The sequence below is a fragment of the Heterodontus francisci genome, chromosome 22 (genome assembly GCF_036365525.1).
Source record: "Heterodontus francisci isolate sHetFra1 chromosome 22, sHetFra1.hap1, whole genome shotgun sequence".
NCBI classification, from domain to species: domain Eukaryota; kingdom Metazoa; phylum Chordata; class Chondrichthyes; order Heterodontiformes; family Heterodontidae; genus Heterodontus; species Heterodontus francisci.
The window spans coordinates 42,685,962-42,700,637 of NC_090392.1; the positions used below are offsets into that span (position 1 = coordinate 42,685,962).

Below are 14,676 nucleotides of genomic sequence, written 5' to 3' on the forward strand. Positions count from 1 at the left end.
AACATATGTCAGATGCCAAGGGCTCAATACTGCAGAAAGCCCAGTGGACTATAGAAAGTGCAGAGGTGAAACTAAAAAGGAAACTAGGAAAGCAAAGAGAGACAGCATGGAACAATATTGACAAGTAAAATCAAGAAAAAAACAAAGATGTTTTTCAAGTACATAACGAGCAAGATGATAACTAAGGGAAGCGTGGGAGCAATTAGAGATCAAAAAGGTAACGTGTGTGGAGGCAGAAGATGTGGCCGTGGTTCTCCATGAACTCTTTCAGTCTATAGTTAAGTTAGTTAGTTAGAGATACAGCACTGAAACAGGCCCTTCGGCCCACCGAGTCTGTGCCGACCATCAACCACCCATTTATACTAATCCTACACTAATTCCATATTCCTACCACATCCCCACCTGTCCCTATATTTCCCTACCACCTACCTATACTAGGGGCAATTTATAATGGCCAATTTACCTATCAACCTGCAAGTCTTTGGCATGTGGGAGGAAACCGGAGCACCCGGAGGAAACCCACGCAGACACAGGGAGAACTTGCAAACTCCACACAGGCAGTACCCGGAATTGAACCCGGGTCGCTGGAGCTGTGAGGCTGCAGTGCTAACCACTACGCCACTGTGCCGCCCACTGCGCAGAATTGTGAAATATTGGATGGGAAAACATTGTGAAAGGGAAAATATTAAGGGATTTAGCATCTTTGAAAGTGGATAAATCATCAGACCTGGATGAAATATATTGCAGTTTGCCAAGAGAAGCATGGGAGGAAATAGCAGAGGCTCTGACCATCAACTTCCAATCCCCGCTGGCCATAGGCATGGTGCTGGAGGACTGGAAGATAGTTAATGTTGTACCATTGTTTGAAAACAGAGGAAGGGATGGACTGAGATTTTGCAGGTCAGTCAAACTCACCTCAATTGTGGGCAAATTATCAGAAAATATTTTGAGGGACAGTATAAATCATTACTTAGAAAGCCATGAATTAATTAAGGGCTGTCAGTATAGATTTGTTAAGGGAAGGTCATGTCTGACGAACTTGATTGAATTTTGGAGATAGTAACAAGGAGGGTCAATGAGGGTAGTGTGTTTGATGTAGTCTATATGGTTTAGTCAGGCTTTTGATAGGATCCCACATGGCATCCAAGAGCAAGTGGCAATTTGGATCCAGAATTGACTCAGAGGCAGAGTGCAAAGGGTGATGGTCAATGGATGTTTTAGTGACTGGAAGACTGATTCCAGTGAGGTTCCACAGGGCTCAGTACTGGGTCCCTTGCTTTTTGTGGTATATATCAATGATTTACACTTGAATGTAGGGCGAATGATTAAGAATTTTGTAGATGATACAAAAATTGACCATGTGGTTGATAGTGAAGAAGAAAGCAGTAGACTGCAGGAATATATCAATGGACTGATCAGGTGGGCAGGAAGGTGGCAAATGTAATTCAGTCTGGAGAAATGTGAGGTAATACATTTGGGAGGGCATATGAGGCAAGGGAATACAGAATAAATGGTAGGATACTGAGAAGTATAGAGATACACAGGGACCTTGGAGTGCATGTCCATAGACCTCTGAAGGTAGATAAGGTGTTTAAGAAGGCATATGGGATACTTGTCTTTATTAGCTGAGGCATAGAATATAAGAGCAGGGAGGTTATGCTAGAACAGTATGAAACACTAGTTAGACCACAGCTCGAGTACTGTGTACAGTTCTGGTCACCACATTACAGGAAAGGCGTGATTGCAGTAGAGAGGGGCAAAAGTGATTTAAAAGGACACTGCCAGGAATGGAGAATTTTAGCCATGAGGAAAGATTGGATAGGCTAGGGTTGTTTTCTTTGGAACAGAAGAGGCTGAGGGAGATTTAATTGAGGTGCAAATATTATGGGGGACCTAGATAGAGTTAATGGAAAGAATCTATTCCCTTAGCAAAGAGTTCAAATAGCTATGGGGCATAGCTTTAAAGTAATTGGTAGAAGGATTTTGGGGAATTGAGGAGATTTTTTCACTCAAAGGGTGGTGGGGGTCTGTCCCTCACTGCCAAGAGGGTGGTAGAGGCAGACACCCTCATCACATTTCAAAACATAACTGAATATGCACTTGAGGCACCATAACCAACAGGGTTATAGACCAAGAGCTGGAAAGTGGGATTAGGCTGAATCACTGTTCTTCAGTGGGCAAAAACACAATGGCCTCCCTCTGTGCTGTAAATTTTCAATGTTTCTGTGTGTGTGTATGACTATGTCTGTGTGTGGAAGTAGCTGTTTGCATGTGTGCCTATGACTGTAAGTATGTATGTATGTGTGTGTGTGATTGCACATGTGCCTGTGCCGTCTGTGTTTGCACATTTTCCTGTGGATGTGTGTCGGCAGATACACCAGTGTGTGCAGACTGGTGAGAGTATAGCAGACACAGACAATCCTGAGGAATGCACCAACAAATCATGTCACAAGCCTTATGGATATTACAATGCAAACCCTCTAATAGCACAACAAAATCAAAATCCAATGCTGCTTCTGCAAATCGATGCAAGTAAGGGCAGGAAAAGGAGTTTGAAAAAATTTTGATGTTTTTCTAAGGGGTTCGAAACTGTGGTTTACACAGGTTTTACCAGTGCCTCAGGAGTGGATTTCCTGGAGTTAAGTGTGTCACTCACAGCTCGGAGAAAATGTAATCACTGGGGATGTTCTGAATAGTTTCATTGTATCACTAGACCATTAGCTAAACCCACAAAAATGTTCCTCTCTGTCCTGTATAGATTGGGATTAACTGTCATGTCAGGTGTATTGCATAAACAGCCATCACTATGGAAACAATGGCAACAAACACTCAGCTACAACTGCTGCTCTGTTCTCAGCTCCCAGTTCCATTCAACATTCTCAAACACAACCCTGGACTGGATCGAATACCCACAGTGGCTCTGCAAAGGGTCCATTTCAATACAGTGAACATAGCTCTGTGTGATACACCAGCAGGAAGCAGAAACAATCCAACAGCCTGTGCCCCTTCCCCACACACCCTGCTGGGGAATCCACTCTCCCAATCCCTTGCTGGAGACTCCCCTCCTCCCACACCTCCTGCTGGAGACTGCCCCCTCCTCCACCACCACCACCACCACCACATGCTCTGCTGGAGAATCCCTGCCCCCACATGCCCTGCTCACTCACCTGTCCGGAGTGGACAGATATTTCTGTTTCTGAAATTTTTTCTCCAGCCCCATGAGCTGCAACTCGGTGAAAATGGTGCGACTTCGCCGAGGCTTTTTTAGCCGAGGAGTGGCCTGATCGCTTTCACACTCACTGCTGGCAGTCGTAATGTTCTCGAGAGCTGCTGAATCCGTCCTACTGGAGGAGGGGGCAGGAGACAGAAACTGTGGAATCCTTGCAGTGAGAACTGGAGAGAGGCAAGTCACTGAAAGCAGCGGGTATGAGCTCAAGGATGACCCTGCAGAAACACACGAGGATTAACATTAGCCAGAGACAAGATCAAAGAACATTCTGTACACAGTCCTCCCAGAAAGTGCACATGTGGGTTTTGGGAAAGGACAGGATCAGGATCAGCTGTGATGGCTGTCACAGTCAAATATCCTGCTGGCATTCATTTTCTCACACATGAGAAGTTAGCAGAGGGGGAAATCTGTTTCCTGCTGAAAGGCAGTGCCTTCAGGAGAGGAGGAAGCAAAACAACAACTTGCATTAATCTAGCACCTTTAACAACAACTTGCATTTATATAGCGCCTTTAACCTTGTAAAATGCCTCTAGATGCAAAGAAGAAAGCTAAAAAGCAATACATGTCTGTACCAGAAACCTGAAGTCATGAACACTGGTATGGTGAGTGGAAGAGCCAGTTTGGCTGCCTGCGTAACATTAATCACAGTGAAAGGTTTTCCAACAACACCTGCCCTCACACACCAGATAATCAGTACTGACCCCTAATCACTGAGGAATCTTCTGACAGTGAAAGACAACAATTAAAGGCTGCAGCTTTTTAAAAATGTATTTTTAAGTATTGGGCAAAATCTGTGCATCTCGCATTGTACACCATTAATCTTTTGCCTGCACCCTTCAGCTCAAATTCTTTTCATTGAACCACAGAATGGTTTCAGTGCAGAAGGAGATCATTTGGCCTGTTGAGTCCACACTAGATCCCTGCAAGAGCAACTCAGCTGGTCCAACACCTCCTTTCTGCAGTGTAACATGCTGGAAGTGTAAGGGCAATGGGGCACCTGGGGCCTCAGTGAACAGCAGCAGTGGACAATCTCCTTAACCAGTGAAACTTAAAGATTGAGAAATAAACAGAGGAACAATGGAGGAGCAGAGTGAATTAGTGTCAAATACTGAGAGACAGAGAGAGAGGGGGGAAATTGAATTAAGAAAGAAAACAGAAGCAGAAAGGAAACATAAGAAAACAATTAAAAATTTGAAACTTGAAACTTCGAAACGCAACGGGCCCACTGCTGAGGCTGAACCCAGCCGTTGCCTGGAGGCGGACTCCCAGTGGCAGGCCAGGTGGCCTTCACGCCTCCTTTAAATCCCTCCCTCCTGGAGCCAAGGGGATCAGTGGGCCACAGCCTCGGCCACAGGCCATCCTATGGAGGAGTTTTCCCTCCACACTGGTGGCCCAACTGCACTAACACATCCATGGAAGACACAGCCTGGAACATCTAATCACTTACCATCAATAAAGGAAGCACATCTGCCAAGAGGTTTGTCCTCACTATGGAGGATCCCAAAGTCTCTTTCGCCACCTCATACCACTTTTCCTGTCATGGCAGCAATAAAAGGAGACCCAGACATCTGGCTTAAAGTGTCATCATTTACACAGTGCAAAGAGAGGAAAACAGTAGACAGAGGCAGTAAGAACACACCCCATTGACCCACTCAGTGCTCCGCATGAGGCAGTGGCCTCCTCTTGCCAGCCTCCAGGAAGAGGACCTCCCTCGTCTCCCGCACGGCCTCCAGCATTAGATCCAGGTTGGCATCGATGAAGCGAGGGGCAGCCCAACCCCGGGTGCCAAGCCTCGGGCTCTCCTGCGACATCTCGCTTCCCTCTGGATAGCCAGCAGCCTCAGTGATGGCTGCCACGGGGAGTCTAAATCAGTCCCACAATTCATCTGCCCCACCTCTGTTCCCGCCTCCACTGGCTCTAATTGGACAGGGAACCTGTCTCCATATCAACGAAGGGCTCACCCCTGTGAAAATCGGGCCTTTAAACAGTTTCTCACAGGAGGCGCGTTCCTGACCCAAAAACAAACGTGGGAAAAATCCAGCCCATGGCGATACAGCAGACAGAGGGTGAGTGTAACAGGTGAGAGAAAGTAAAAGGTAAAGCAAGAGCATCAGAAATGGGAGAGGGTAATGAACATATCCAAATCGCAACAGCACTGGTAGTGGGGGGAGTAATAGTCACAGGGTTAGCGTACAGATAGAGAGAAAAAGAACAAAAAACGATGAAAACTATCATGGGGAGAGATTGAAAATTACAGGTGGAGAGTAACAGACGCAGTAGAACAGGAAGGAAACCATGCAAGAACAGAGGCGGGAAAGTCAGCTGAAGAAAGTGTGTGGCCAGAGGTAAAAGCAAGGCTAGGGATAGGATATAGGGCACTAAATGTGATCTATTCACTCAGCAGAGAGAGGGGATCTACTCACACTGCACTGAAAGGGAGCAATTCACTTGCAGTACTGAGATCTGTTCACTCGCAATACTGGCTCAGTGCTTAGGGGGAATTTACCCATTAAGTGGGGACTGCTCACTCAGTACTGATAGGGATCGACTCGTACAGCACTGAATGTAAGTGGCTTTTACTGAATCATTAAATTATCGAGAGTGAACTGGAGCTTCAATAGGTGATGCAGTTTTTTGAGAAAGCCTTGCATTTATATAGCACCTTTCACGAACACAAGAAGACCCAAAGCACTGTACAGCCAATGAAGTATCTTTGAAGTGTCACCTCTTCTGCAATGTGGGAAACACAGCAGACAATTTGCACACAGCGGTGTGAACAATCAGATAATTTGATTTTGTAATGTTGATTGAGGGTTAAATGTTGACCAGGACACCGGGGATAACTCCCATACGCTACTTCAAGAAAGTGCCAGGGGATCGTTTACACCCACCAGAGAGGGCAGACAGGGCCTCAGTTTATCATCTTATCTGAAAGGCAGCACCTTTGACAGTGCAACATGCCCTCAGTACTGCAATGAGGGTTAGCTTTGACTTTTGTGCCCATATCCTGGAGTGGGACTAAGACCCACAACCTACAGACTCAGAGATGAGTGTGTTACGAAATGAGCCACATGTGTTTTGCAATCCAGTCATTTCAATGTTACATTAAACTGCATCTCCCAATCACTTAATCTGTCTGTGTCCTTTTATAATTCTTCTGTCTTCTTCATAATTCAGAAAACCTCCCATCTGCAGATGTGCTGCACTCTCCATGATTCTAGATCAAGGCTATTTAGAGACAACGGGAGATTTTACAAGTTTGCTCCCAGCACAGTCCTTGACAAACAGACACGTCAGGCCCTGCATTACTTTCCATCCATTCATTTTCATACGAACACTTGTTACTCCAGGTTAATCTGTACTGGTGCAAATGCAATTGATCACTGCATCTGGATCTCAGCAATGCATCGTTGCACTGGATCTTTCGACTTGGGTCAATGCATTTTCTAACATTCAGGCGTATGACCCTTCTTTCGCATTGTCACATCCCCAGGAATCACACACACCTAAATCAGGGTTAATCCACATCTCTTCAGTTTAAGAGACAATGGGCTTGATTTGTTTCTCCTGAACAACAGAACTCTCCATCTCTTCTCCCCACCATATTGTCAGGATTTTCTCGCCAACAGTTCTGGCTAAATGCCTCAATTCTATCAAGGTTTTGATTTAGTTCCAAGCTCCATATAGCACAGCTGAAAATTACACTGGGAGGAGAATTTTCAGCAGCTTTCTACAGATCCCCGGTCGGCTGCTGTTTCTGCAGTCTGTATCCTGGATCCAGTGGGAATGTTGTCACTCCTGTATTTATTTACCAAACTGGTCAGAGACACCTGCTGGTATAGAATGGTACTGCAAACAACAAAAACTTGCATTTATGTAGCCACTATAATGTCGTTAAAATGTCCTCAGGCACTTCAAAGGAGAGCCACATAAAGACTTATTAAGATGGTTGACTAAAAGCTTTGTCAAAGAGATAGGTTTTAAGGTGTGTCTTAAAGGAGGAGAGCTAGAGGGGTTTAGTGAGGGAATTCCAGAGCTTAGCATCCAGGCAGCTGAAGGCATGGCCACCAATGGTGAAGCGTTTAAAATCGGGGATACTCAAGAGGCCAGAATTGGGTCCAGCTGAGCTGACGCACAACAGCTGCATTTTAGGTTCTCAACCGGTTTGATCACAATGTGGCGTCAAAAGATTTATATTCAATAAATGTGGTGAGTGTGCATTCAATGGCCAACTGTGATAACTGTGAATTTACTGATGAACACAAAATGTTTAAGCATATTTTGCACTGGGAATGCTCGTGTGTAGAGGCACATAACTCTTAATTCAATTGGGGGAAATGTTCCGGACACCTAGTGGGTCAGTGGCGGGCGGACTCCCTGCTGGAGGAATTAGCACATTTTGTGTGGAGCACCCACACATCTCCTCTACCTGGGAGTCTACTTAAGCCCTGCTGATGAAGCCTGGCTGGCAAACTGGCAGGAGGCGAAAGTCACAACTCAGCTAGGGCACTTGACAGCATTGCTCCGAGCACTTTCCTACAGGAGCCCAGTGTTTGTCATAATCCAACTGGTGGCCTCGATGCTGTGGTACCGGTTGGTCACTTTGGACCTGCCTCCTGCATTTGCCACCAAGATCCAGAAGATGCTCGTTGATTTCCTCTAGGGCAAGAGAAAGCACTGGGTCTCTGAGGACAGCAGTCAGTCGCTAAGTGTGTGTCCATACCCAGGCTGCAACTCTCCGCCTTCGGACCCTGCAGAGATAACTGTACATCGAGTGTCCTCCCAGATGGTGTGCACTGGCGATGAATTTTTTCCGCCAGGGATACTGCCTTCAAGATGACACGCAGCTCCTGGCAGCAACTGTTAGCTGCATCTCTCTGAGGGAGTTGCCTATCTTTTACCGATATTTATTCAGAGTTTGGAACATATTAGCCTCCAGTCTGGGTGCTACCCCGCCGACAGATGAGAGGGCTCTGTCTGTCTGGGCAGCCAGTTCTAGAGATGGATCGACAGCTGGAGGAATAGCTGAAACCTCCAGGATGCCTCTCACTGTGGGTGTTGAGGGGGCTCAGGAGCGTGAAGCGCTCCCAGCCGAGCTGACCCCCACTCAGCCAGGACTGCTCATCGGACCCAAGCCCCAAAATCCTCCTCAGGAGCCGGTCCCACAAAACCTGAGCCATCTCTCAGAAATGCCCTCCATGCCATTCCAAACTGCGCGGAGGGCTTCCCTGGATGAGCTGATCCTGCAGACTCTCCACTTCCTCACCCTCATCTGCCGCCGGGACATGCCGTGGCAGTCCGTGCTGCCATCTGGTGGCGAGGGGAACCCCTGGTGGAGGTCTCTCTAAGTGGGAGTCCTACATCTTTACATTGGGGACCTGGGGTGGAGAGTACTGCACAGGGCAGTCCCATGCAATAAGATTTTAAGTAGGTTCAAGGACTCCCAGGCCACCTGTAATTTCTACAGCATGGTTGAGTCCGTATACCATGTTTATATGGAGTGTGTGAGGTTGCAGCCCCTCTTTGAACAATTAAGGAAACTGCTCTTCAAGTTTTGGTTGCACTTCAGCCCCACGCTCCTGATCTTTGTGAATTAGAGGTGGGAAAAATCAGTGACGGTTTCTGTGAACGTAACATAAGAGCCAGTTCAGGCTCGACTGTGCTAGCCCCACTGTTAAATAGCCTGTTGGTAAACAGGAGCTGAAATCGTGTGGTGGTCCCTCCCATCTCCCATTGGACTTATAACTAGACAGTGGCAAAATCCCCATGGATATTCAGCCTGCCTGCTGTCTGAGCTCAGGCTTCAGGAACAGCTACAGTAGCCAATGCTGTCGCAACGAGCCCAGCATGATGAGACCGAATCCAGCACTGTGAGAACACACCCAATGTCAGCGCACCCAGCATTGTCAAAATGCATCCAGTATCAAGAAAATGCACCCTGCAAAACCAGAGTAGTGTGACGACTGGACCACATTTCAGAGAATGGTTTGATGCTTAGAGTCAGTCAATGTTCGAAGTGCTCAGTAAGTAAAGGAACCACGTGCTGCTGTACTGAGCCACACGGAGCAGAGAGGCCCACGGTCTCACCCCTGCCTTCGCCAGGTTAACCAATCCCAGATTGATGCAAGTCTCAGCACTCCTTGGGATTAGAAAAGAGTAAAAATGAGTCATGGTTTCAGTCCCAATCACTCCCTGGTGCCTGCTGCCAAAAATTGCACATGTGGGCACCAGGAGAGGACAGGATCGGGATCCGCTGTGATGCCTTTCACAGACAAATATCCTGTTGGCACTCATTTTCTCACACATGAGAAGATAGCAGAGGGGGAAACCTGTTGAGAGACAGTGCCTCAGGAGAGGAGGATAACAACAACTTTCATTTAAATAGCACCTTTTTAATGTAGTAAAATGTCTCAAGGTGCAGAAAAACCGGAAAACATTAAAAGCGGCAGAAATGCAAAGTCATGAGCACTCACATGGTAAGTGGTACAGGCCGGTTTGGCTGGGTGAGTGACACGCATCAGCATCTCTCATCATAAACATGAATCTGAAAGTGTCCAGTCTTTACAGCAGCAGAAGGATGTTTACAGAGCAGATGGCTACCCAGCCAGAGGAGAGAAACAAGCTGCTGGCTCCTCGCAGAATCCATTCTATTTCATGGAAAAGCATTTCCATTTTAACAGAATAAAATCTCAAACACCGACTCTGCTCAACACCTTTCATCAAGCTTCCATCTCGCAGGGTGTCAGTCTCTGCAAGGTCGGTTGGGTTGGAATTACAAGCCATTTGCTGTTCAGATCCAAGAAAGGAAACTCAAAATTAAACTGATCTCCGACAGTCTTGTTAGCGCAAGATTGTTCCATGGCGCTGTTCAAATGGGCACACGGCTGGTTTACAACTGGACTGTGCTCCCAACTCTCAGACATGGTCACAGAATGAGTGAGAAATTGACTAGCAAAAGCAATTAGCAACACAACCTGAAAACAAGGTTAATTTTTTTTGACCTGTGTTAGAGTCCCTTAGCCAACTACGGAGAAGCCCATGCAGGGAGAGTTTCTGCTTGTCTCATGGTCTCTCCCTAGAGAAACACCCCACCTACCCAAATCCATAGAGTTTAGGCACAGCTTGGCAGGAGCTCAGATTTGGGGACCCCCTCTCCACCTCCCCACCTTTCTCCCACTCTCTCATAGAATGGCTACAGAGCAGAAGGAGGCCATTCAGCTGTCATGTCCATGCCAACTCGCTGGAACATCAACTCAGCTAGTCCCACTTCCCCGCTCTTTCCCCATAGCCCTGCAATATTTTCTCTTCAGGTATTTATCCAATTCTCTTTTGAAAGCACCAATTGACTCTGCCTCCACCACACTCTCAGGCAGTGTAGTCCAGATCTGAACCACTTGCTGCTGATCACTTGAAGAGTGATGTCCCTTTAAGAACTCAGTATGCTAATGAGATAAGTACCAGGATGTAATCATGTGACTAGAAGCCATAGTCACTCTGCACTGTAATACCCTGGACAAAGGTTCTGTATATAGTTTGCTCTGTATTGTATATACTAGTTTAGCTGTTACTAAACCTTCCAGAGATCTTCAAGGAACTGGAATCCATATACCTCCTTGTGTTGCTTAAGACAACACACAGAAACACATGATATGGTGGCAGCTGTGGTGAAAAGACAAGATATAAGCTTGATGACCATGGGTAAAACGGCAACCAAAATTTAAAAGCAATACAGAAAACAGAAGTGAAAATTTGAAGCAACAGGTGAAGTACCTGAAAAGAGTGAAAAAATGCCACATACCTTAGAAGGCTGACAAAAGCTCCATAGAATGGAAGTGTACCTGAAGAGCAAGCAATCGGGTGAGTCATTGTGCCACTGATTGAGAAAACCCGGTTAGAAAAAAGCAAAGCCTTTGAAGTGTTTAAAAAAAATTCATCTTCTAAAGGCTCTGTGTGAGAAAGAGAAAAAAGGGGAAAACTCTGAAAAGCGCGTGAACGGAAAAAAAAAGTCCGATAGTGTAAAAGGTGCACGCAACTCCCAAGGCTCCGTTAAAGCAGTCAAGCTGAAAAAAATCATTAAATGAGTCAAGCGTGAAGAAGATAAATAAACTCTAAAAAAAAGCAAAGGGGAAAACCCTTGAACTGCCTATCGAACAGCTGTGTAAACATACAAGCAAAATGCTGAAAGAGAAAAAACAGAGAGCACTGTCAAGCACCCCTTACACTCCGTCAAAGGAGCTAGCCTAGAAAAAAGAATTTCTTAAAGATGGAACAGCGCAGAGTTAATAGAACAAATTTTAAAACAAGTTTTAAGCCACAAATAGAAAAGCCATAATAAGTACAGTGCTGAAGGCACACAGAGAGCTAAACAAAGTTAAATACAGAGCAGAAAGCAAAGAACAGCAAAAGGATGGATATCAAATTTCTCAGCGTGAGCTGGAAGGTCAATGATATCCTAGCCGAGCTCAAACTTTTAAAACAAAGAATGCAGTTATGCTTCATTGACCAAGCAGTTGTAGAACCAGAGAAGCAGGTTGTGAAAATACTGATAGCAGTTGGAAATGAAGGGTTATACAGAATCAATACCTCTGGCTTATCTGAAGAGGACCAGAAAGATCCCACAAAGAAATGTAAAGTGCTAGAAGATCAACTTCAGGTAAGAGTGAATTTTAGAATAAATCACCTGAGGAAGGATGTTCTTGCCATGGAGGGAGTGCAAAGAAGATTTACTAGGCTGATTCCTGGGATGGCAGGATTGACGTATGAGGCGAGATTGGGTCGACTCGGCCTATATTCACTATGAAAGGGGATCTCATAGAAACCTATATAATTCTAACAGGACTAGACAGGCTAGATGCAGGGAGGATGTTCCTGATGGCTGGGGAGTCCAGAACCAGGATCACAGTCTCAGAATACGGGGTATGCCATTTAGAACTGAGATAAGGAAAAATTTCTTCACTCAGAAGGTGGTGAACCTGTGGAATTCTCTACTGCAGAAGGCAGTGGAGGCCAAGTCATTAAATATATTCTAGAAGGAGATAGATTTATTTCTTAAAGGCAAAGGGATCAAGGGATATGGGGAGAAAGCGGGAACAGGGTACTGAATTAGACGATTAACCATGATCTTTTTTGTATGGCGGAGCAGGCCAAAGGGCTGAATGGCCTACTCCTGCTCCTATTTTCTATGTTTCTATGAATTGATGTCCTACAGGCAACAGCCACAGGAATCAATAGATCAATTCATCAGTAGGTGCCGTAGTAAGGGCAACAAATGTGACTTTTTTCAGAAATTGAGCTGTCGGAGCGCATCATGGAGCTGGTGATTGTCTCAATACCTAATGAAGCATTTCAAAAAGACCTCTTGGGGAAAAAGAAAGGCCACAGCATTGAGGCACTACTAGAAGATGGCCGGAAATACGAAGCCATTGTAGCTGGATAACAGCATCTGCAAGCACTAGGTGCAGCTGACAGTATTGGCATGGTAACCAGGTCACAAAAAGCAAACAAGCTGTGTCATAAGTGTGGTTTGTCCCACTCACTGCAAAGTTGTCCTGCATTTCAATATCTGTGCAAGGCGTGTGCTGCAAAAGTACACTGGGCCCATCTATGCAAGAAACCTGGCTCCAAAGACGCAGCCAGAAGTCACAATAGGACACAAACAAACAGAAGACAAGCATAGCAACTTGGCAACAGCAGCAATGAGAGCGCCAGAGACCTGTGTAAACGCAAGCCGATACATGAAGTCCATAGAGAAATAGACCTGAAACAAGACTCAGAGTGGAGCAATTCTCAGCCAGAAGATGAGCAGGCATTTCACATTGTGTACCTGACACATTGTGTACCTGACACATTGTGTTGATGAAGTCAAACAACTGGAAGCTTTTGCTACTATTAATATCATGTGCCCAAAGAATGTTGGCAATAACACACTCAGGACTAAGATTAACATGGGAGCTAGTGCAAATATCCTACCAGTCCAAATCCTGAAGGATATGTACTGGGGTTATTGGAAATTAACGATACAACCAACAAATGCAAAGTTAACTGCATACAATGGGTCACCCACCCCTTGTAGTGGCATACTAACAATGCAATGCAGCTATGGCAAGTCGGCATGGAAACCACAAATATTTTATCTGTTAGACATGAGCGGACCAGCAGTGGCAGGTCTACCAGCGTGTAAGGACCTCAACGTTGTGACTATCCACAAGATCACCAAGGTACCCAGAAAAGCAGAAAAGACTAAGGGTACCTGCATTGAGACAGTCTCTTGGTCAAAAATCACCACTGATCTATTTCCCGTGAATGGAGATGACTTTATCTTAGCCACAACTATTTCTCCAAATTTCAATTGTCAGACAGGTAAAAGACACTTCAAGCACGGTTGTTGCAGACACATTGAGTGCCATATTCAGACTGTTCAGTGGACCTGAAGAAATTATTTCTGGCAATGGGCCACAGTATATGGGCAGACCTTTCAGGGATATGTGAGGCAATGGGGCGTCCTCACCACATAACCATAGATCCAACGGTCTTGCCAAGCAAGTGGTTCGCACAGTCAAATCACTTACCCTGAAGTGTAGGACAAAAAAACAGGATTTTCATGTTGCCATTTTACACCTCAGAGTTACACCTATGGATGTGGGCTTACCATCGTGTTTGGCAGGCAAATGATTCTGCCAAGCCATCATCTGTCCAAATTTTACGAGATGCAGGAGGCACTGCTCGAAAAACAAGGGAGAATAAAGATGGTGCATGAACGACACGTTGGGGAGGCGTTGAGGAACTACCTCAGGTACACGTAGAACAAAAGGTCAGGGTCATACACCCCGCAATGAGAACATGGTTACCCGCAGAGGCATCCAAAGTATGCAGTTAGCCTAGGTCTGACAAGGTTACAAAAATCTAACAGAGCAGTGTTGAGGAGGAACCAAAGCCAATTAAGGGAAGTATACAATACTGCAATTGCACACAGAAGACTCGAAATAACACACTCCAACGATGAGGGTGTGATGGAACAACAGGACAACAACCAACACATTGACAATATGTCTGCAAACCAAAAACAGCCAAGGGTGAAATCCACATCCCCAGAAGGTCATAATATAACCCAATCTGGAAGAGTTGTCAAACCACCGAAACAATATATGGACTCTTAAGCTTCTGCACTCATAAATGTCACAATCCCTATCCTTATTCATGTAAATTTTATAATCTCTAGCCCACATAACTAATTTTGATGTTATCCAAATTTATGTGTTTATACGTGTAATGTGCGAGACTTAACTTTGGAAAGAAAGAGGGTGTGTATGATCACTTTAAGAGTGATATCCCTTTAATAACTCCGTATTGTTATGACCGACCGCTCAAGTCAAAGCCCCCAATCAAATATATGACTCTGATTGTGGTGGGAGAAACGCACCATTGATTCAATCCCATCCCTCCACAGA

General features: G+C 45.5%; 1 protein-coding gene across 1 annotated transcript in view; it reads right to left on the reverse strand.

Annotated features, from left to right (window-relative positions):
- Nucleotides 1-14,676, reverse strand: part of barx2 (BARX homeobox 2) — a 57,934-nt gene that overhangs the window by 20,696 nt on the left and 22,562 nt on the right. The window contains exon 3 of the mRNA XM_068054318.1: nt 3,168-3,444. Coding sequence (XP_067910419.1) covers nt 3,168-3,444 — 277 coding nt within the window. The remainder of the gene's footprint in view (nt 1-3,167; nt 3,445-14,676) is intronic.